The sequence below is a fragment of the Culicoides brevitarsis genome, chromosome 2 (assembly GCF_036172545.1).
Source record: "Culicoides brevitarsis isolate CSIRO-B50_1 chromosome 2, AGI_CSIRO_Cbre_v1, whole genome shotgun sequence".
In the NCBI taxonomy this organism is placed as follows: Eukaryota; Metazoa; Arthropoda; class Insecta; order Diptera; family Ceratopogonidae; genus Culicoides; species Culicoides brevitarsis.
The window spans coordinates 20,276,068-20,298,434 of record NC_087086.1 but is presented as its reverse complement, the minus strand read 5'-3'; the positions used below and the strand labels follow the sequence as shown (position 1 = coordinate 20,298,434).

Genomic DNA, 22,367 nt, shown 5'->3' with positions numbered 1-22,367 from the left:
AACGTTACGAAAGCGTTGAATTAAATATTTAACCATATTTTAGTTAATTAATTTTTTTTTTTGAGAAAGTTGAAGACATTATATAGAAACTATCCATATCACTGTACTACTCTCTAACTTAGAAAAAGGATTTTATAGAAGATTTTATTAAATATAATTGTACTATTTACGAGGCCTAAAGAACTCACATTAGTCAGAATTAGCAACAGTTGCAATTTTACAAACACAGACACGTAAAGAGCTATTGCTCGCATTTTTCAAGCATTTTCTCCTTTTGAGTCTATGTGACTAAGTAAATTCGAGAGGAAGGAATTAGGAATTGAACTGATTTTAGGAATTTTAATTAGAAAGTGTCCTTTTTTCAAACATTCTTGTATTCATGAGTTGTTATTAAATATATACTTAAAGAAAAATTATTGGAATCAAGTCTTTTTATTCATTAATCGTCGTAATCAACTGGTAACTGTGACGTGCTTTGTGGCGAAAAGAGGGTCTTTCCACGATGATTGAATGTGTAAAATGACGGCAGGTTCGCCACTGTTTCCCACGACTTTGTCTGCACTGCCCGGATTTCCTTAAAGTCTCCAATGGTATTCATTAAACTGACAATAACTAGCACTAAACTGAAAATCGCCTGCAGAATGATGTCGATCGGCAGATAATTGAACTCCTGCTCGGTTATTCGGATGTATGTTCTGTCTAAAATTCGAGAAAATATTTTGTAAATTATTGAAATTCGTTGGAAAAATTCATAAATTCTTACGTTGTGCTGCCGAGTACGTTACGTGAAGCAACGAGGCGAATCCAAGGAAAAGGCCAAGTTTGTAAAGGCTCTGAAGTCCCATGATTTATCGTGAAATTCGTCCAAAAATATTCCGAGACCCTTTAATCCAATTATTTTTTGACAGTTTACCCATCGAGCAATCAGCGAAACTTGACATCGACCCACTCCGCATTTCGATTCTTTCTTTTCGTGTCAACATTTTGACTGTCAATATCGCAAAATCTCGAGATGGTAAGAAATTAATTAATTTTCGTGGTTTTCGGGACGTTTTTCACTTGGAAATGTGTCCAAAAACGAGTTAAGGTGATCCCTGACTGATGTAACGTGTTACAATTCCGTTTAATTTCCGCCAAATGCGAGAAAACGCGAAAAAAATTTGTACGCGTGTGACATCAGTTTCCTAACCTGAAACCATACTGCTGGCCAAACACTTGAGCATGCAATATTAATGTGTTATTTTTGATTTTTTCCAGGCAAAACGTACCAAGAAGGTTGGAATCGTCGGAAAGTACGGTACCCGTTATGGTGCTTCCCTGCGTAAAATGGTGAAAAAGATGGAAATCACCCAACATTCAAAATACACATGCACATTCTGTGGAAAGGTGAGTGTGAAGAGTACTTATCGCTGTAATTTTTACTAATTTTCTCGATATTTTCCGTAGGATGCCATGAAGCGTGCATGTGTCGGCATCTGGTCATGCAAACGATGCAAGCGTGTTGTCGCTGGCGGAGCCTGGGTTTACTCTACAACTGCCGCAGCCACTGTCCGATCTGCCGTACGTCGCTTACGCGAAGCATAAATTTTGATAAATTTGCGCCCCTTCACAGAACATATTGAATAAACAACAACTTATTTCAAATAAGACAACACAAAAAGCTTTTGAATGTCATATTTTTCCATAATTGATGACGGGTCTCATATAATCTAACCAAATAGAATCCGTTAAATGAAATATCAAAAATTTTCTTCCAAAATTTGGCTACTTGACCCACGTTTCATTGAAAACTGAACGACAGTATCCGTAAATTGGTTTTGAAATACTTTTCTTCTCTCAATTTTAATAATTTTCAATTTTTGTAATGATAAAATGAAAATTACGGCAAATTTATACACTTTTCAAGTAAATAATTTTAGAAACAAAAGGTATTGAGGCCAAAATAATGCTATTCAATTTTTTGATTTTCTAAATTTCATAAAAAAATTAAAATTTCAGTACATTTTTGACCAATGTTCTCTTGATAAAGATAAAAATTTCCGTTAAAATCAGTTCAAAAGTTAGAAAAATTTCTTAATTTTTAAATTTCATTCATTTTTTTAATCCGAAATTTTCTTATGCAAAAAATTTTTAGTAATTTTTTCGAAATTTCCCAGGTTTCGTTATTAAAAATTTGTCGTTAAGAAAAAAAAACTCAATTTTTGAAATGTTGGCAAATGTTCTTTTTTTTATTGATTTTTATAAAATATTTTTACCTTATAGTTTAAAATAATATATTAAATATTATTATTTAAATTAAAAATGTAAGAACTTGAATATAACATAATTGCGGATCACAAGTTGATTTTTTTTTTATTTTAGTAAAGTTCTGTGCAGCGACATGAATTTGTGATCAAAATTTTTACTTTATTTTTCAATATATGTACATCACGTTTTCCTCAATTGATTTTAACGAACTGTCTGAAATTTTTTTACAAATATTTTTTTCTGTGTTTATTTAAAATTCCTTATGCTTCAAATTCCTTATTAACTTATGCTTATGTTAGGAGTGTTGCAGTTTTTTATATATTTATCTTACGCTTTATTAATTCTAAATGTAAAAATTGGAAGATTGAATTGGAACATTAACTAGAGATTCTACTTGGCGTAGAGTGTAAATGTAGAGCGAATAAAAAAATAATGAATCTCATTGAGAGGAACTAACGAAAAAAAAATTAAGTACGGATTTGGCGTTAGAAGTCGAGTTGATAAGGAAAAAGCAAGACAGTTTTACAACCAACGAACGAATAATTTCAATTTAGTTTCGTTTTTGTTTCATTTTTCAATGCGAAAAGTGCAAAAGGTGCGGAAAGTTGCTTAAAAAAATCTTTACTAATGATATGATTTATAGTCTGACTAAAATATGTGCTAAGGTTTTCTTGTGCTAATTTGTGTTATACTATCTACTATGATGATTTGCCTGCCACTTAAACATCGATTGCATGAGCCATTGTTGTCCCTTTGAGTAGTTGCATGGACGCAAGAGAGGCGTCGAAGGGTCTTCTCTCGTGGGACGCGTTAGACAATTGCCCGAGTTGACATGTTTAATCGTCTTATCTTCCATGTCATATATCCATTCTTGATTGCCACCCATGCCATGACATCTAGAAAAAAAACATAAAAATTAAATTTAAAAAAAAATCATTCGAAAATCGCATACCTGACTAAATTAACGGGACCCATTGCATTAGATGCATCCAAACAATTGTCATCTGACATGATTTGTTGTCGTTTCGTGTATGCAAACACTTGATTGCCACCCAATCCATGGCAGTAACTGCTTCCGATCTTTTCGCTGGACTTGCGACCCATCGTGTCTAAGCAGTTTTGGGACTCAACGTTGCGGATCTAACGGAAATTTTTTGTAAAACATGTTAAATTTTCGGAAATTTCGAACTTACTTCTCCCAAATAGTAATAATCAAGCGGCATCTGACTCTCTGGATAGATATTTTCCAAGTACCAACGGAAGCTCTTGCACTTCAGACGTTCACGCAAATTGCGTCTTGCACTAACATCCCCAGCGGATGCCTTACGAGCACCTATTTTGTGATGAAAATCGGTCAATTAAAGGAAAGTAAAGTGGAAATGGATAAAAGACAAACACAAAAACAACAAAAAATGGTTAAAAAATGAGATTTTAATGAAAAAGTGTTAAGTTAGTGTTAACCTGGATTAATATTGTAGTAAAATTCGCTCCAACCATCGAGCCAAACCTCGGCCAATCGCGCATTATTCTTATTAACTATTTGCGATGTACCACCAGGGAAAGAATAGGGTGTTGATTTGCGGAAAACATGTCCAACTCTAGAGCATGGATGAATCTCTAAAGTACCACCACACATCCACACCTTTTGGTTTTTACGTTGTATTAGTAAAATTAAAGAGTTTGATAAAAGGATTAGTCAAGTATAAAAGGAAAGGAAACTATTGATCGTCTTCCCGCGACAATCAAATAGTTACAAAACCCAAGGAAAGTGAAGATTGAGTTCTAAACAACCCCAAAAAATGTTAATATTAGTAACCAATTTCCTAAATGAGTCGCAAAATGTCACATGAGAACCAAATGAGATGGTGTTAGTATTTAATTTGTAAAAAAAATCACAAGATTTAAGGACTTTTTTGTCACACCTGGACTAATTGCATAATAAAACTCCTTCCACTCGTCCAACCAAACCTCTGCTACGCGAGCAGCATTTTTTAATACTATATTGGCGACGCCTCCCGGGAAACTGTAGGGGGATTTGTCGCGGAAAACGTGACCCACGTGTGAGCATGGAATAATTTCCAACACACCGCCGCATTGCCAGATCTATAATTTTTTAATGTTTCAAAATTTTGATTCATTTTTGCTTAGGTCTCAATCTTTGCTTGAAATTGAAATTAATTCGATAAAAAAATTTAAAAAAAATCTTACTCTAAATGACATTTCCAAATTTTCTCCTCCTATAAAATTAATTTTTATTTTTATATTATTCAAAATGTGACTTTAAAAAATTTACGCACCCCAAATATCCATTCCTTCGTCATAAGATCCAATTTCGTAGAAGTAATCTCTGTCAATGGAGAAGAGTCCACCAGCCTAAAATATGAAATTTAATTAAAATTTTGATTACAACCTAAGAAAAACTTAAATTTTACCATCGTAGGTGTTCTCAAAGGCTCCGTTCTGTCATTATTTCTGCGTTGCATCTCTCTCGTTGGAACTCGGTACCATCGGAAGTTCAATTTCCAGTTAAAACCGCCCCACGTTTGATCGGAAGCAGTAACATACTCGAAGGTTTCGTCGGAAATTACGTCAATAATGGGACACACAACAGTCTTTCGATCTAATACGATTCTAGCCAAAAGGGGCTCAAGCCATCCTTCTGTACATTCACAATGAGCATCCAAAAATGTTATCACTTGACCCTTATTTAGTTTAAAAAATTTTAAAATTTAAATTTTTAATGAAAAATTTGATGAAAATCTTACTTTAACATGAGCTGCTCCCAATAAACGAGCTCTGATGAGACCAGATCGCTTTCCAGTCCTCAAAACGAACGTCTTAACGGGCAACGTTGCTACGTAATCTTCAAGTTGTTTGCCCAAATGGTCTGAAAAGAGACGAAATTTGCATGAAAAATTTAACGTTCGAATATTTTGAACATTTTCTGTCAAAAATCGAGTATTCGAATAAACAAAGTACTCACTATTCGCATCACTAATCGGAAGTCCACATAAACAAAAATCTAAATTCTCGAAAATTTTACATTTTAAGGTGAAAATATGGAAACAAAGGGGACTCTAACGTACGAGGAGGATACATGTCGCATCTGTATGGCGCAGCAATCCGGCGTGATTGATATAAATTCCAGTATTTCCAATAAAAGCGCCCGAATTATCGACATGATCAGATTCTGTTTCGACATTGAGGTGAAAATTATCTTTTTTCGTGATCAAGGCTCTTTTTTACTAAATTTTTCATTGTTTTATTTTCAAAACAGCTCGTTATTCATGATGCCCTGCCGAATTTCATATGCAACGAATGCGCATTGCACTTGAACGTGGCTTTCAATTTGAAGGGAAAGTGCTTGCAGACCGAAAAATTCTTCTTGAACTTTTTGAATCTCGACAATTTGGACTCCAAGACGAATTTGTTGTCACTTTTGCAGCCCACTGAACCTCCAAATGTCGAACCACAGCCGAATAACGCACAAAAAGCGGCACCTCCGCCTCCCCAACCACCGGAACAAGATCCAGTACCGCAAACCAGTGAGCCGGCGAAACCCACAAATGATGCAGACGACGCCGAACCAGCGGTAAAATACATTCGCCCGAATTTAATGGCGTATTTCAGTCAAGACACGGTAATCGAGTTATCAGACACGGATTCTGATACGGATGATGAAGGTGCGACTCCTCCTGCGACGCCTGTACCGGGCAGAAATGATGCGACGCCACCGCCAGAACTACCTCCGGAGCCTCAACCGATGGATATTCGTGATGCTCCCACTCCGCCACCGATCACAAGTCACGAAGAAACAACGAAAAAGATGGAAACTTCCGAAATTGTCGCTCCCAAGAAACCCGCTAAAGAGCCTCCTCTTGCCAAGAAAGGTACGTACGAATGTCCCGCATGCTCTTTGCAGTGCAACGACATGTTCACGTTCAATAGTCACGTGAAAAGTCACGAGAAAAAAGAGTGCAAAGTTTGTCACAAAGTCTGCATCAATCTCACGGGGCTCGTAAATCATTTCCGAATGCACCGACAAAATTTGACGAAAATCAAGTGTCCAAATTGTGATTTCACCAGTAATTTAAAGGCCTCCGTCATCACCCATATTCGAATTCAGCACAATGAGGGCGATCAGGAAAACCCCGATGACGCACGAAAACCCGTTAGTTGCGTATTTTGTGACATGCATTTTGGCAAAGTCGAGGAATTCCGGATGCATCTCAAAAAAGAACACAATGTTGTCGTACAAAACAATGCCGAAGCACGAAAACACAGTAAAACAAGCTCAACGAGTGTTCTCAAGTGCGGTGAATGTTCGCGCCAATTCAAAAGCACAAATAGTTTCGCTATTCACATGAGACTTCACGAAAAAAGCAAGTTGCAATATTGCTACGTGTGCAAATTGAGTTTTAAACATAACATGTACTTGCACTTTAAGATTTGTCATCCGGGTTTGCCGCCGTACAAGTGTTCCAATCACTGCAACGAAACATTCACCAACCAAAAGGCATTCCTCACGCACAAGGGAATCGATATCGTGAGCAATAAGAGGAGTTCGGGAGACGATTTAGCTCCTATCGCTGCCAGAAGGGACTCAACAACGCCGATTTTCGTCAAAAAAGCTCGTTATTCGGTGCCAGCAAATCAATTTAGATCATCTGCATTGGAATTACCACCTGTTGGATATTCTTACGTGCCGATCGGACAAACAATCTCGTACGAATGCTACATTTGCGATGTGAAACTCGAATCAGAAGCGCTGCTGTCCGAACACATTGACAATCACGAGGTGAAAAAGTGCAAAAAATGCAGTCGAATTTTCGGGAATTCGCGTGCTTTGATTGGGCATTGCAAGCTGAAGCATCCCAAAGTGGAGTCAATTGAAACGTACCAGTGTCTCGAGTGTGGAAATGATTTTATCTCGTTTGGCGGACTAAAACGTCATCAATTTTCGCACAAAATATCCGCGGAAAGCGAAATAATTACGCCCGATACACCCGATGAAAATTCAGCTTGACTTACCTCGTTCGCTGGCATCGTCCACCAAGATGATTTCCTTGAGTAGGGGTCGCGGCGACCGATTTATGACGCTCCAAATAGTTCTAAGTAACGTCGTCCAAGCTTCATTGTGGAACACTATCACAATCGACGTATCCGGAAGTTTGCTGGCATAGTGTTTACTTTTACAACTGTAGAGAAAAAAAAAACGTTTTTATTTGTTATATAATAAATATTATATGAAGAGACATTGTTCCGAAAGTTTGTTGTTTTCTTTGAAAAATATTTTGCGAATGGAATGAAATGAAGGTTACAATAACTTACGCTTCGTGTCGCACGTCTGCCAGAGATCTGTTCAACATGATCATGTCACTTGCGAGTAAATTGAATTGATTTTCCTTGAATTTTTCCTTCATCAAGGCTTGCTGGCTTGGGGGAATTCGAACGGGTTTTCCTAAAAAAAAAAATTAAATAAAAAAATATTGAAAATTTCAATTAAAGTTCAATCAACACAGGTAGACTAAATTTATTTTGAAGTTTTTGTCAAAAAAAAATTAATGCAGTGAAAAAAATGAAATTTTACTTTTAAACAATTTTTAGAAAATAACATTAAAATTTGCTTTTTTAACATTGACTTCAGAATGTTAAAAGTTATTTTACAAAATTATAAAAGTAAATATAAAAAAATGTTTTTTAAATTAAATTAAAAAAAATTTATAACACTATTTTTTTATGGAAGAAATTCAATTAATAATTTTTAATAAACAATTTTTTTATTTAAAAAATAAAAAAAATTCTTGAAAAATTTAAATTTATTATTTTTTTTCCTATTGAATTTTAAACATTTCAAATGGATCAAGGGTTAAAAAATAAAATATAATCAAGAAAAAATTACCATGTTCTCCTGGTTTTCCATAATTTTCCTGCACCGGCGGAACAACGCGCCACTTTTTCAACGTTGAGGGCTTGTATGTTTGTGACACATGAATGTCTGAATGATCATCCATGGAATTATTTGTGTCAATTTCCTCTTCATTGACGAGTGAATCGTCATCGATACTGTTGTCTTGTACTTGGTGGGCGGCTTTCGGTAACTAAAAAGATGCAAAAATGGTAAATTTAATACAAAAATGTTTAAAACCACAAAAAAATTACGGGAAATTTTAAATATGTATTATCTTCATCGGAATCATTGCCACGAATAAAAATCCATTAATTTACATGATTTTCTGTTTTTTTTTTTGCGATGACTGATGTCTCCAGTTATCTTAATTGAGTTGTAACTTCAACACATTGTTATTAAAATCGAGTTAAAAGATTACTTGAACGATAATAGTTCACGTGGGTCACATCATTGAACCATTTCGTCATTTATATTTTCTTACTGTTAATTTATAGATTTTCCTTTTTGATATCTCTGAATTCAAAGAATTTTTAACTTTTAAAAAATTTTTTGCTCTTCTAAAAATTATCTCTTCAGTTGCACATCCTCTAATAAAAAAAACCGGTGGAAAACTTATTTTTCAATGGTATAATTTAAATTTCTTTACACGTTATCATCTTTAAACTATTTAAGTATAGAACGAATTCTAATATGCATTTCTTTCAAGTTTAATGACTTATTATGTTATTAGTAACAAAATAGCTAATAGTAAGCGTTTTCTATACAGTAGATGTGCAGTTTTTCTTATGCAGTAAAAAAAACAAACATTGAGCAAAAACAGCAAACTAAAAAAACGACTGACTGTAATTTTATCTACTGCTCACTTGATTACTTTTAGTTTTCTTCCAACTGCGAGTTCTAACACTAAAGGTTCTAGATAAAAAAAATCTAGTTATAAAAAAAAGTGGAAAAAGGTACAACTTTTTAACAATTGTGTGAATTATAATTTTTTAAAAAATAAAAACGAAAATTGAAATTTAAAAAAAAATTAAAAAAGAATTTCCGAAAATAAACAAAAATTAAAAATAATAAAAAAAATAAAAAAAAGAAGAAAATAAAATAAAGTTGAAAAATAAAAAATGGAAAATTATAAAATTAAAAATATTTAAAAAATTTAAAAAAAATCCTAGTAAATTTCCCTAAAATTTTTATCATTAAAAAAAGAGTAGAAGGCTCACTTAAGATCGACAAAAAAAAATAAGATTTCAGTGATAATAAATTATAAAAAATATTAAAAAAAAAAAAACTTAACGACTACAATAGGACCGAAACCACAATAACCATCCTTGCATCTCATGTCAAGTGTAAATTTTTATGATCGAAATATTTTTTATGATTTTCAATAAGGAAGTTTTTAAAAATCGTAAAAGGGTCTTATTCTATTCTGAAAACCACGAGAGTCTTATTTGAAAAGATCTGGAGGCTAAATTTTGTGTTTTGAGTGTTTCTCATAAGTCACGACCTCCGGTATTTCGATAATTTCTCACGTTTTTGTAGTAAAATTTGTTAAAACATCATTTAAAAATCTATTCAGAACTTCTTTTTTTCATTAAAAATGTTTTGTTAAAAAAAATAAATATTTTTTTGTGACACTGAGGACTTGAATGGCAGACTAGACATGTTGCATGATTCGAACTTATTAAAAAAGAACTTATTACGACATCAATTTGTGTATTTACTCATGATGAATGTGCCGACAAGTAAAATTGCATTAGAAAACAAGTAATTCTTTCTTTAATCAACTCCACAAAGGTCAAGATTGGAGAAAAGTGTCTTCTAGTATTTTGTTCACTCGTTTTTTTTTTGTGTAGAAAGTGTCGTCCTTGCATTACTTGTTTTTTTTCCTGTATTATCACACCATCAACTATGATTCATTTCTTTTATTTTCATTTTTATTTCAAATTTAGTGGAGTGATGTCGTCAAAATGGATTTTTTTATTTGCTACTCTGACAATTTCGAAAGCAACGAATGTCTTTGATCGTAAGTATTTCAAGATTTAATTAGAAAAAAAAATTTTTTTTTAGGAAATTTTTCAAATTTTTAGTTGTGGAATATTACAAACTGCCTCCATTATACACGGAAGAGGATTACAATCGATGTCTCTTTGAGACGAAAAACGAATCTGTTTATTGTTCTGCCGTAACGGTCATCAAGCCAGACAACTCATCACCGGTATGGAAATTAATTGAAGAATATTCGAGTGATCGCATAAAGCACTTCAGACACGACATTTTCTACAATGGAATTTGCGTAAATTGGTGCCGGCAAAAACTCGAAAAGCACGACGGAGACACAAATGACTTGTACGAGAGAGCTTTCGAGGTAGATCACGAGTATTATAATCAGATTTTTGCAAATCAGAGTTTTAATGCGATGCGGTATAAATATGACGATTTGATCAACAAGTGCGTGAATTTGTATCTCAAGACGAAATATGGCTTGCGGGGGTACTCGACGGTGGTGTCATGCAGTTCGAATAGAGAAAATGATGATATTGATGTTAAATTATGTGAGTAATTTTGAAGGTTTTTAATAATTAATTAATTTTTTTTAAGAAAAAAAAAAATTTTCGACAAAAATTTTTGAATTAGCAAAGAAGCGATTCTTAACGGTCAAATTTTTAAGATCTTTTTTTTTTAAATTTTCACTTTTTTGGCTTTGTCTGCTGAAAAAACGTAATTTTATCAAATAATTATTTAAAATTATTTTTTAGTTTTTATGAATACTGCATTTTTTGCATTGTTATCCGTTATTGTGGCTGTTGTGATGACCGGCACGTACTATCATTACGTACATTTCAAGTTAGATACCAAATATCCAGCTTCAGGTAGGATTTTGGCATATTTCAAATTTTTTTTTTTTAATTTTTTTGTCAAATTTTAGCAATTCGTGAAATGCTCATGGAAATTTTCTCGCTGCAGCGCAACTACAGACGTCTGGTGTCCGTTCCAACGAACAAATTGGGCCGCGAACTACGTTACCTGCAAGCTATTCGTTACATTTTCATGTTTGTTATTATTTTCGGTCATTTAACATACTTATTCACCCGCGTTCCAATCGCCAACACGCAATACTATGAGCAAGTATGCAACTTGTATGTAACTTTTTGTTTCAAAATTTAATTTTTTTGTTATTTTTTTTAGAAATATTACACAATTTTGGGAATGTTACAGTTGAATGGATCACATGTCGTTCAAACTTTCTTCTTAATTAGTGGACTGCTGATGGGATTGGCTTTTAAAGACATCATCACAAAGGATAAATTTTCATTTTCTTACTCGTGGATTGCTATTGTTTACAGATACATCAGGAAAGAATTTGAATTTTTCAATTTTTGAATGAATTTTAACTTAAAAATTATTTTTTTTTACAGACTGACGCCTGTTTATGCGATTGTCTTGTTCTACGAAACGACATCAGTATTGAGACCAAGCTCGCGACATCCATTCTGGGAAGGTAGAGTAGCTATTGAACGAGAACAGTGTCAACAAAATTGGTGGCTTAACGTTTTGTATATCAATAACATCTTCAATATTCCCTTCACAGTGAGTTTTTTTTTATAAATTTTCTTTAAAAAATAATTTTAATGAATTTTTTTTCAGTGTATGCCTCACACATGGTTCCTAGCATCCGATTTTCAGGCATTTATTTATGGATTAGTCTTCATAATGCTCGCCTGGAGATATCGGGACCTCAAAAGGCTCATATTGTCCATTGGGGGAGTGTTAATTATTTTGATGCCAGCGGCCGTTACTTACGCGAGAGGCTACACTGCAATTTATATGGCATCGCCAGAGTGAGTTTCAAAGAATTTTAATTTTTTCAGATTTTTTAAATATTTTTTTTTTTGTAGAGACTACAAATATCACTTGCTGCAAGACGCTTTCCAACATTATTATGTGCCTTTTTACACAAACGCCGGCAATTATTATCTCGCGATGCTCGTTGGACTGCATTACGATCTCTTGAAAAGTCCCGTTGTCATTAAATGGCTAAAGACGCCTGCCATGTTTATCTTTTATTTTCTGTTTCCCCTTGGGTCAATTCCGTTTTTCTCGTGCTACATTTTCTACAACTACGACATCGACGAGACAGCTTGGTGGATTGGTGCATGGACAACTGTCGCAAAGCACTTCTGGGGAATATTGGCTTTCTCGGTTGTTTTTGTGTTTGCCAATAATTTTGACAGTAAGTTTTTGTCCGATATAATGAAAACAATTCTAAACTTTTGTTTTTTTTTCTTGCAGAAAATAACTTCTTTTCAATTTTCTTGCGGAAAATCTTGCATTCACCGATTTGGCAGCCACTAGGTATGTGTCGACTCGAGAGAAATACTTGCACAAAAAAAACTTTTTCGTTTATATTAAAATTGCAAATTTGTTTCTTTTATAGGAAGACTAACTTATTGGTCGGTAAATTATTGACTTCTTTTCAAAAACTTTGAAAAAAAAAACTCTTTCTTTCATTATTTTATTTTTTTTTTAGTATTTATCTAGTGCATCTCTGTATGGAACGCATTGTTGTTGCCGATCGAGGATTAATGGTGCATCTAACGAACACAACTCTCGTAAAATAAACTTTTTTTTCATTATCATTGTTTTGTTTCGCAAAGTGAACTAGCATAATATTTATTTTAGATTACGGCAACAATTACTAGCATCGTTTGTTCGACACTGGTGGCCCTGTTTCTATGTCTATTTGTCGAGTTTCCGACATCGGCATTCATTAAAATTCTGATGAAAAAAGAAAGTTTGAGTGAGTAGTTAATGAGAACCTTTTGTTTGCCGATTGTGTCGTGCTTCATTCAATCATTTTTGTTTTTAGATTCGGAAAAGCAAGCGGACCAAACAGAAAATCGGGGGAGTCTTTTGTGAGGAAATGATGAATTTGAGTAATTTATTAGAAAAGAAGGATTAACATTTTCAAAAAAAATTTGTTTAATTTTGAGTAAATTAATTATTTTTTGTATTTATAATTTTTTTCGTAAAAAATAAATTTACGTTTTGTTAAAAAAAAACTTTTTTTTTGTTTATCTAGTTGTTTAAATATAATAATAATAAAAAATGTCTTATCATTCGTGTTTTTTTGTCAAGGTTGGGTGCAAATGTGTAAAAATTAGGTATATTAAAAAAGTAGTTAATGTTGAGTTTTTGCTTTTATCACATTTATTACTTTTATTTGACTTAAAAATTACTACAATTTCATCTTTTTGACGTTTTTTTAAATTTTTTATGTTTGCCTCATATTTTTTTTAAATAAGGGAGGCGAAAAAAAAAGTTTTTTTCACTTAAAATTGAACATTTAATTGTTTTTTTAAAGCTTGAACATTTTAAGTTTAAAATATAATAAAATTTATTCCTTTATTTTATTTTTATGTTTGAATTAAATTTAGGATTTAACTTTGTGAACAATATTTCTAAAGTCCTCGTAAAATTCTAATTTTGAGAATAAAAATTAAAAAAATTGTAAAAAAAATTGTAAAAAAAATTTTAAAAAATTTTTCTTAAATTTTTATTTTTTTCTGATTTTTTAAAGTTTAAAAAAAATTTTTCAATTAAACATTTAAAGATCTCCAAAAAGTAAAATTTTAGCAATTTCAAAAAATTTTGAGAAATTATTTACACAAGGCCACATTCACGCGATATGCATCTTTTTTGTCTTCAATGTGCAAGTTCACTGGACCATCAAGTCAAAGTTTCAACTACAAAAACCCGACTTTTCGATTCATTGCGAATGATGAGGTCATCCGTGAATTTAGTTTTTCATCCAAAACACAAACTGCGAGAGGAAATGTCTTCCGATGTCGATTTTCAAACATAAATCTTATCATTGAATAAACAAGAAATAGTCCACTTACCTCAACGTCGTACTCGCCAGACTTTTTGCATAAAAACGAGTTTGAGCCAATGCAGTCTGTGTAATTCATAATTAAAATAACATCTATCAACAACCATACTAGCGACGTGAGCACAATGATTCTGCAGGTACTTGTACGTAATCTTCCACGAAACATCCTTCTAAAACTTCTACTATCTGTCATCACAATTTTCTTAATTTTTAACTCATTAGATTCTTTTTTTTTTCGTTTTTTTTGTGTGTTTAGAAGGAATTTCACTTGAATGTTCTACTTTCTATCTCGCTCTCTCTTTCTTTCTTACTTGAATTGATTAATGGCATTCACACTACAATAAATGGCTGAAAAATAGAACTCTGATTAGAACTAGTTCCTTATCGTCTTTTCCCTTTGCGTTAAAAAACCATCACTTTTTCTCATTAAATTCGAATTTGCTCGACACCCACAATTTATTTCGCGTCCAAAACAAGCAACTAAATCGCGGAATGATCTAATTTTTACGTAAATTGAGTGAAATTTCTTCACCCGAAACTATGAACACAAACAAGTGCAACTCGAATGCACTTAATTTGCTGTCAAAGTTTGGAAATGCATCACGAAGTGCCGTAGTTCACGAGAAATCCTTGATTTAGTTGGTGCGTTTTAGGCAAAACAAAATGCCGTGTCTCAATGTAATATTTACACTTTTTTTGTTCATCACAACATCTCTCTCTCGCGTTCGCTACGACGACGACGGAATGATTTGACCACGACTACACTTTCGCAAAAAAAATTACGTTTTTCACTTTTTTCTTGAGAAGATGCTGCTGCACGGAAGATTGTAACTCGGAGTAATGTCTACAACTAAGTCATTTTACGGGTTTTCACGGTGAAAAAGGGTCCCGATTGCGACGATTACGGGAAAATTGAAAATCGTATTTCCACTCAAACTTTCATTTGTTGACGTTTACAACGATGACACAGACTGAGTAGGGCTGTGATGCTCGCTCGTTCGTCGAACAGGTTTAAAAAACGACGATAACAGGTACAAAATTTCGTCTCAAATGAATGATTTTTAATTAAAAAAATCAAAATTACGTCATTTTATGGACTTTTCTTTAAATATTTTATCAAATTCAATAGCATTTATTTAATTAAAATGGTAGTCAATTTCATTCGTTTTGTTTGAAATTTATCGAGCAGCCTCCATCGCCGTTCTGAGTGACTTGGAAGTTGTCGGTACTGAGGCCAAAAGGTCTTAACACTAAATTTCCTAAGTCTTTTAGTTTTCCCAGCGCTTCGGCTTTCAGCTTTTCATTCCTCTCGTTCACTTTTATCATCAGACGTCGTTTTCCTTCTTGCGCCTCCGCATGCCGAGGTTCATAAGTCAAGAATTTCTCAAAGTCGCTCAGAGATTCATCCAGATGTTCGAGTTTTTCGTTCAAAGTGGCTCGTCTAAAACGAATTTTTAACATTTTTTGTTCAAATTCTCTTTAATGGAAGAAAAAACTCACCTCAAGTAGATTTTTTGGTACGAATCATTTAATTCTAGGGACTTGTCGCAATCTTCTTTCGCCGACTTGAAGAATTCCAGTTGAATTTTTGCTAAAAATAAAAAACATTAATGTAAAATTAAACAAATTTAAGAGTAAATGTACCAGCTGCTCGATTTCCGTACAAAATTGATCTTTCCTTTTTGAATTTCGTTGGACAGGAATTTAGTGCTTCTGTGTATTTCGCTACCGATGACTCGAATTCTTTGTTTTTGAAGAGTTCATTGCCTTCAGATTTCAATTCTTCCGCTTGTTCCTTCCGTTTTTCGAGTTCTTCGTCGTCCATGGATTCTTCGAGCTTCAAAAGTTCCTCTTCTTCGAGCTCTTTGTCGAATTCCAGCGTCATTTTGGGGGAAATTTGATGATTATTTCTAGAAATGAGTGAGGCGAGGGATGGTGTGATGTTGACATAAACAAACTGAATGCGGTTCGATATTCACAGCCCTAGCTTTATTTACGTCTCTCTGATAAAGAATTGTAAATAAACAGTCGTCGTCGCACAAAAAAAAACAATGGGATCGATTTACTGGATAAAAGACACGGCGGATAAATTTTTAATTGCCACGGAGAACATTGTGAAAATCTACAAAGAAGAGGAAAAATCGTACAAACTCGTGACAACTGAAAATCGGTACAAAGATATTTTACAACGAACTATCACGACAGCCGTCACGAATGAAACTGATAACAGATTCCTGGTGGCTTTTGGACTTTTATCGAGCAAATTTGTCGTTTGGAACTCGGGCAATCCAGAAACGCCTCTCGAGCTACCCGAAGCACGTCAAATAAGTTGTTTGGACTTCAAGGGATCGGAAAATAAAATCGCCGTGGGATATGAAAAGACAAAAAATTATTGCGTGTCATTTTGGGATCTAAATCGGAGCTCACCGTACATCGTGTCCAGCGTTTGCAGCAGTGATGGCGTCACCTCGCTCTCGTGGGACCCGGAATACAAACAACTTATCACCGGATTGAGCAGTAAACACATTCGTGTCTACGATTCGCGTCAATTAGACAAAAATCCTTTGACTATTTCCACGAAACACACGCCCAACGGGATAAAATGCTCATCAAATGGGTACCATATCTTGAGTTATGCAGATAATTCTTTTGTAGTTCACGATTTACGGTTTTTCGACAAGACTTTTGCTCAAATAATGACCGCCAAGTCAATTCACTCGGCACTTTGGAGTCCAATGACCTCGAATACGGTTGGTGTTATCCAAGGAGATCATTTATTGTACTTGTACGAACACATAAATGAAGATTCCGAGCCTTATCTGAGAACTTGTGCTCCTCTGGGAAAGTTGACAAAACATGCAATTACGAGTTTTACCTTCGCTCAAGGCGCGGATGAGCGTTGTTTGTTCCACACTACGAACTCGAACATCGTCGAATATGTCGTTCCTCAGAAACACGCCGTGCAATTCGATGTGAAACAAAATTCGTTGATGCTAAATACGGTTCGCGATGTGAAACTTATTGCTGGAACGATGAAAGATGAAGAGGAAGACATTTCCCAAATAATGCAGAAACGAGCGTTGAAGGATTACGGCTTGATAGCTGACATCAAAGAAAACGGCGATTTGTCTCTGGACCCAAAACTAAAATCTGTCTGGGATGGTTTGTCACTGATGTACGAAAAAGGCTGCATGTTGGGACTTAAATCGATCTTGGGCATCAAAGACGGCAGCACAATAGTCCCGAAATCCGAGTCAGAGTTTGCTGAATGGTACGACCATCCGACATTTGAGGCACGAAAAGTGTACAAGAGTGAACATCGAACAAAAGCCATCTTGCTCTGCGGTTGGAATGTACAAGATGACGGAAATAGTGAAGTAACTTTAACTAAAAATGGTTACCACGAAAGTTGTAAGGCAGCGTTGATTGCCTGTTTTCATCTAAAACTAAAACAAGCCGTTGAAATATTGAGTAAATCCCATTGTGAGTCACCAGATCAGTCGAATGTCCTGAGAATTTCCGCTATCGTGCTCGAAAACTTCAATCCGGACAAACATAATCCCACCAATCTGCTGGAAGATATCAAAGAACCTTATTTAAAGGCAATTTTCGCGTTTTTAAACAAAGATTACGAATACATTTTGGAAGACACGGAATTGCCGCTGTCCGATCGAATGGGTTTCGCCTTAAAATATCTCTCAGATAGCAGTTTGACGGACTTTCATCAACAATCAAATCAAAAAGTGCATTGAAATCGGTGACTTGAGTGGAATTCTGATGGCTGGTTCCTCAATCGAAGGTGTTTCCTTGCTGCAAGCTTACGTGGACATCTCCGATGACATTCAAAGTGTTGCCTTAATTGCTTCCAGATTCTTCACAAGTGAGCCGTTTCGCATCCAGTACTGGATTCAAACGTATCGCGACATGCTCGATGGCTGGAATTTGTTTGACCAGCGAGCTCAGTTGGATATCATGATGAACAGCAAAACGACGAGACCCAAAGCAATCCAATTGCTTTGTAATTTTTGTGGCAAAAGCATTTCTTCAGGGTTTCAAGAGGAAAATCGGGTGCGATTTTTAATCAATAAGATCTCGTCGTGTCCGCATTGTCGGAAGACTTTGACTCGATGCAGTTTGTGTATGTTGCATTTGGGGACATGTTCAACGGATTTTACGGACAAAAATAGTAAGAAGGCAACTGCGATTTTTCAAGCGAAACCCTTTTCTAATTGGTTTTCGTGGTGTCAGGTAAGAATTTTGATCGATTTGGAGAAACTTGAATTAAAATTGATTTTTATTTTTAGACTTGTCGTCATGGAGGCCATATGAAGCATCTATTGACTTGGTTCGCACAAAACTCCGTTTGTCCCGTTACCGATTGTAATTGTTGTTGTAGTAACATTGATAAGACACTATTTTCCAATAAAATCTAAAATTTGTAAAATTTTATAAAAATTTTGAAGATGAAAAAATTTTTTATGAGGCGAGATCTAAGTAGACACTTTGGTTCATTACCGTACGAGACAAAAAAAAAGTTCAGGGAAAATATCAGAAAAAAGAGGAAACTCAAGAAGGAATAAACGTTGAGAAGCTTCCACAATATTGTGTCTTCCACTGCTCCCTGAAAACCTCCGGAACTTTATCGGACATGCGTTGCTTTCAAAAAGAGTTCCAAGATCATAGGACAAATCTCAAAAATATGTTTGATAGTTTGAAGCTCTTCACAGTCACAGATTGCTTGATTCTGCTATCAACATTTGTGCATCAAATAATTATTCATCACATCATATTCTGTTTAACTTCGACCAGCAGTGTCTTTGCCAATCAAATCCCATCAGTTCCGTCTGTAGAATCTTCAGTAAGCTGATTATTTTCACTTGAATCTCCAATTCTTCAAATCGCGGTTCTTCAAATTCCGTAATAAGTGAAATGTTAACTAGGACCGGCACGATTTTCACTTTGCGACCTGGGATTTCATCACTTACGAAGTATGTTATCATTTTCATTCGCCTCGTAAGGGAGTGATGCGAAAGCGCTCGCAATGTGTCGCCATTAGAGAATTCATATTTGTTTGGTCGAAACACACCTGCGCTTTTTTCTCCGTAATTTCGTCAGTTTTGGCAAATTTCAGTGAAATTCAGTGTAAAAATATCGCGAAATTGCATCTGGATACGCGCGGAGTATTATGGATACGCAAGACGCCCGATAAAAGTGAAGAATTGTGAAAAAACTGAGTGGTGAAGCAAGTGCATTGTAATCAAAAGTAAGTTTCGAACAAGAGAGAACACGAATCAACAAGAACGCCATCGTAGAGCATTCTAATCTGCGAGTGTACGAGCCACGAGTAGTGTACGGACAGTTACTTGACCAACAAAACCCTAAATTCGGGAATGACTAATTATTGCAAAAGTTGCTGAAAAACAGTGTCTGTAATTTCTTAATGGTTCGCGTGAAGGTAATTCAGCTTACAAACGACACATAGACAGCCGTATACGTCCATAGACCCGAATAATACAAAGAGATGGATGTTTAATGATCAATGGCAATGAAAATATTTACACATAATGTGTATGCGACGTGTAGAAACAACATTTACAAGGTTTTCGTACTCTGTAGCGACTCTTAGATGGACATTTTTGGTGATAATTGTGTCTTTTTCAAGAGTTATTGAGCACTTTTCACCGTAAATTCCCACAATTGCACCGACAAATTAGCAACAGGCGTCCGTCTGACGTCAGCTTTCTTCTTGCGCTAGCAACTAAGCAACAGTTGTGTGTGCTAATTACTTCTTTGTTTACTCAGTTGTGAGTACTAAGAACGTTAGGTTTGCATCAATCGCGATTTTCGTGACAAATTTGAGCAATTCCAAAAATATCATTGGCTATATGCTGCTATTTGTTAAATCAAGGCTAGTAGACAAGGTTATTGCTACGCTTCATACAAAAGAGTAAATACGTACCTCTATATGAGCATAAACGTGAATAGCCAAAAAAATAATATAAATCACTCAAAAATCGTAGTGCAGTCAAAACATAAGCTTACCTTTGATGTTTGTTTAATTTTAGGCAATAATTTGATGATCGGCGGCGCTTCGACGTCAAACAAAGATGAATGAAAGAATCGATAACAAACGAAGTATAACTACTTCAAATAACGAAACAACTGGCACGGGAAATGTCTCGACCCAAACTCAACCTCAAACACACCAACAGGAACAGATTCAAGCTGCGACGCAGCAGCAACTAGCACAGCAAAATCCAATAACGCAACAACAGCAACAACAATCCTCAAGTAATCCCGAATATAGCAATACAGCAAAGAAATGTCGATATCACCGATACAAGATGCAAGATCCGCGATCTCAGCACTCGGCATCCAGCAAACGGCAGGCGGCAAACGAGTCGAATCCCGTCGGCGCCAATAGCAGTAGTTGTAGTAGTAGTAATAGTAATACCACCAACAGCCAAATACCCGATCCGCTTTCAGGGACGCGTTTCGCCGCAAATTCCAAATTGATATCCGACAGATATTTAGTGTTCGATACGATGGACGGTAGTTCGTTCTACAATTGTATCGATATCTGTGACAAAACGCCCTTACAGTGCAAGGTTTGTGGTTGATTCTCTCGCTGTGGGAGTAAATAATTAATTGTTCATTGTTTTTTTTTGTGATTGCAGATTATGCGAAATCCTTGTTCCACGTTGTTAACTGCACATTTCAGATTAGATGGCCATATTTATGTTAATCAGTTGGTTAAGGCGATTACAGAAAATAACTGTACCTATGTCTTCTTTACACCTACCGAGGTAAGAAAAATTTGCATTTAACGGATTTTATTTAAAATTTTTTGTGCTAAAAGATAAGAAAGGTCAAAAATTTTGCAAAAACAAAAAAATTAAAAAATGACCTTTTTTTTCTTTTGCAATTCTTGCAATTTTTTTTTGTTTGTTTATTGAATAATTCCAGTTGAATCTAGAATGAAGAATAATTTATAATCTTTTATTTTTTCTTTTTTTCGTTACAGGGCGACTTACATTCATATGTTCGCGTTAAAAAGCGTCTTCGGGAAAGTGAAGCAAAATTATTCTTCCGTCAAATGTGTGAGATTGTGAAGGCCTGTCATGAGCAAGGCATCATATTACGAGATCTCAAATTGCGAAAATTTGTCTTCGCAAGTCCTGATAAGTGAGTTTCTATTAAATTTTTTTTCAAAATAATCTTATAGGTGTTTAAGATAAATTCAGTATTGAGCTTTTTGTCTCAGAAAAGTTTTTCAAAGGGATAGAGGGCAAAATAAAAAAAAACAGGTTTTGAAATACAAAACATTTCATATTAAATTGCTAAATTTAAATGGTTGATTGCCGTTTATCAATATTTTTGTTATTTCTAATTGAGATTAAATATTTTAAAATTGGTTTCACACCATTTCATGATAAAAATTTGTCATAAATAGAAGTTCATAAAAAAAATTAAAATTTTTTTTCCTGAAAAATTAAAAAAAAAGAAAACAAAAGTTCTGTTTTTGTAAATATATATTTTTTTTAATTAGACTTTTTATGGATTTTCAACTTAAGTTAAAATAATTTGAAGCGACTTTGAATATTCACCTAATTTAATTTAAAATTTTGAACATAATCCTTTTTGATAAAAACAAAATAGGTACATATATTGACACAATTTAATTTTTTTTCCTTAGAACCCATCTAAAACTTGAGACACTAGAAGATGCTGTGATTCTCGATGACCCTTCAAGTGATCTGTTGCAAGACAAAAGAGGCTGTCCAGCATACGTTTCGCCCGAAATACTGCGGGTCAATACGAAATATTCGGGTAAAGCTGCAGATATCTGGGCTTTGGGTGTCATATTGTACACTATGCTTGTTGGACGGTAAGCGATCTTATCAGAATTGCATCTGATAGAGTTTTAAAAATATGTTTCTCTTTTTTTAAAGATATCCCTTCAATGATTCCGAGCACACAAACCTGTTTGCGAAAATATCTCGAGGACATTACGTCATCCCGGAATGCCTTTCGGCAAAAGCCCGATGTATGATACGGGCATTGTTGCGGCGCGACTCTTCCGAACGAATAACATCTTCCGATGTTTTGCATCACCCGTGGCTCATGCAAACCGAGCAACGGGAATATTACCCCAGCAATTCAGCTTGTGATGATCAGATGGTTCCGCAAATGGAATCCTCCTCTGCGCGTGGAAACAATAATCATTGAATTAGTTCTTAGGCTAAACCACAAATGTACAAAAAAATAGAACTTTTAAACTAATATTGTTACAATTTTGCAAATAAAAATTATTACAAAATA

The 22,367-nt window shown here is 34.6% G+C and overlaps 8 protein-coding genes across 9 annotated transcripts; 5 read left to right on the top strand and 3 right to left on the bottom strand.

The window, feature by feature from the left end:
* Positions 1–439: 439 nt before the first annotated feature.
* On the bottom strand, positions 440–845 carry LOC134828709 (ER membrane protein complex subunit 5). Its single transcript, XM_063841694.1, has 2 exons — positions 764–845; positions 440–699 (listed from the first exon to the last, which is right to left on the bottom strand). The coding sequence occupies exons 1-2, from the start codon at positions 843–845 to the stop codon at positions 440–442; spliced, it is 342 nt and encodes a 113-aa protein (XP_063697764.1).
* Positions 846–925: 80 nt separating this feature from the next.
* Positions 926–1,660, top strand: LOC134830488 (large ribosomal subunit protein eL43). The gene is made up of 3 exons (XM_063843991.1): positions 926–1,015; positions 1,258–1,386; positions 1,447–1,660. Exons 1-3 carry the CDS (start codon positions 1,013–1,015, stop codon positions 1,582–1,584), a joined length of 270 nt encoding a protein of 89 aa, XP_063700061.1. The 5' UTR covers positions 926–1,012; the 3' UTR covers positions 1,585–1,660.
* Positions 1,661–2,396: 736 nt separating this feature from the next.
* On the bottom strand, positions 2,397–15,005 carry LOC134829448 (polypeptide N-acetylgalactosaminyltransferase 5). 2 transcript variants are annotated; one of them, XM_063842515.1, is made up of 13 exons: positions 14,735–15,005; positions 14,056–14,393; positions 8,150–8,348; positions 7,579–7,708; positions 7,279–7,445; positions 5,013–5,134; positions 4,680–4,949; positions 4,545–4,620; positions 4,456–4,484; positions 4,170–4,350; positions 3,441–3,580; positions 3,200–3,387; positions 2,397–3,143 (listed from the first exon to the last, which is right to left on the bottom strand). In XM_063842515.1, the coding sequence occupies exons 2-13, from the start codon at positions 14,236–14,238 to the stop codon at positions 2,939–2,941; spliced, it is 1,890 nt and encodes a 629-aa protein (XP_063698585.1). In that variant the 5' UTR covers positions 14,239–14,393; positions 14,735–15,005; the 3' UTR covers positions 2,397–2,938. The 2 variants fall into 2 exon arrangements, with proteins under 2 accessions (XP_063698585.1, XP_063698586.1); XM_063842516.1 differs by lacking the exon at positions 4,170–4,350 and adding an exon at positions 3,709–3,889.
* Positions 5,265–7,285, top strand: LOC134829447 (zinc finger protein 808-like). The gene is made up of 2 exons (XM_063842514.1): positions 5,265–5,453; positions 5,525–7,285. The coding sequence occupies exons 1-2, from the start codon at positions 5,307–5,309 to the stop codon at positions 7,271–7,273; spliced, it is 1,896 nt and encodes a 631-aa protein (XP_063698584.1). The 5' UTR covers positions 5,265–5,306; the 3' UTR covers positions 7,274–7,285.
* LOC134832329 (uncharacterized) lies at positions 9,882–12,694 on the top strand. The gene is made up of 11 exons (XM_063846314.1): positions 9,882–9,919; positions 10,105–10,178; positions 10,243–10,707; positions 10,912–10,989; positions 11,067–11,281; positions 11,342–11,478; positions 11,572–11,743; positions 11,801–11,994; positions 12,052–12,386; positions 12,446–12,508; positions 12,684–12,694. Exons 1-11 carry the CDS (start codon positions 9,882–9,884, stop codon positions 12,692–12,694), a joined length of 1,782 nt encoding a protein of 593 aa, XP_063702384.1.
* Positions 15,006–15,135: 130 nt separating the features above from the next.
* Positions 15,136–16,092, bottom strand: LOC134831158 (tetratricopeptide repeat protein 1). The gene is made up of 3 exons (XM_063844817.1): positions 15,690–16,092; positions 15,546–15,636; positions 15,136–15,486 (listed from the first exon to the last, which is right to left on the bottom strand). The coding sequence occupies exons 1-3, from the start codon at positions 15,928–15,930 to the stop codon at positions 15,204–15,206; spliced, it is 615 nt and encodes a 204-aa protein (XP_063700887.1). The 5' UTR covers positions 15,931–16,092; the 3' UTR covers positions 15,136–15,203.
* Positions 16,093–16,096: 4 nt separating this feature from the next.
* Positions 16,097–18,544, top strand: LOC134831157 (GATOR2 complex protein MIOS). Its single transcript, XM_063844816.1, is given in 3 exon segments — positions 16,097–17,764; positions 17,766–18,293; positions 18,350–18,544. Coding segments are annotated over 3 exon segments (2,325 nt in total). The 3' UTR covers positions 18,479–18,544.
* Positions 18,545–19,100: 556 nt separating this feature from the next.
* Positions 19,101–22,358, top strand: LOC134830105 (tribbles homolog 2). The gene is made up of 6 exons (XM_063843476.1): positions 19,101–19,308; positions 20,111–20,653; positions 20,723–20,851; positions 21,070–21,230; positions 21,742–21,933; positions 21,998–22,358. Exons 2-6 carry the CDS (start codon positions 20,153–20,155, stop codon positions 22,272–22,274), a joined length of 1,260 nt encoding a protein of 419 aa, XP_063699546.1. The 5' UTR covers positions 19,101–19,308; positions 20,111–20,152; the 3' UTR covers positions 22,275–22,358.
* The last annotated feature ends 9 nt before the right edge of the window (positions 22,359–22,367 follow it).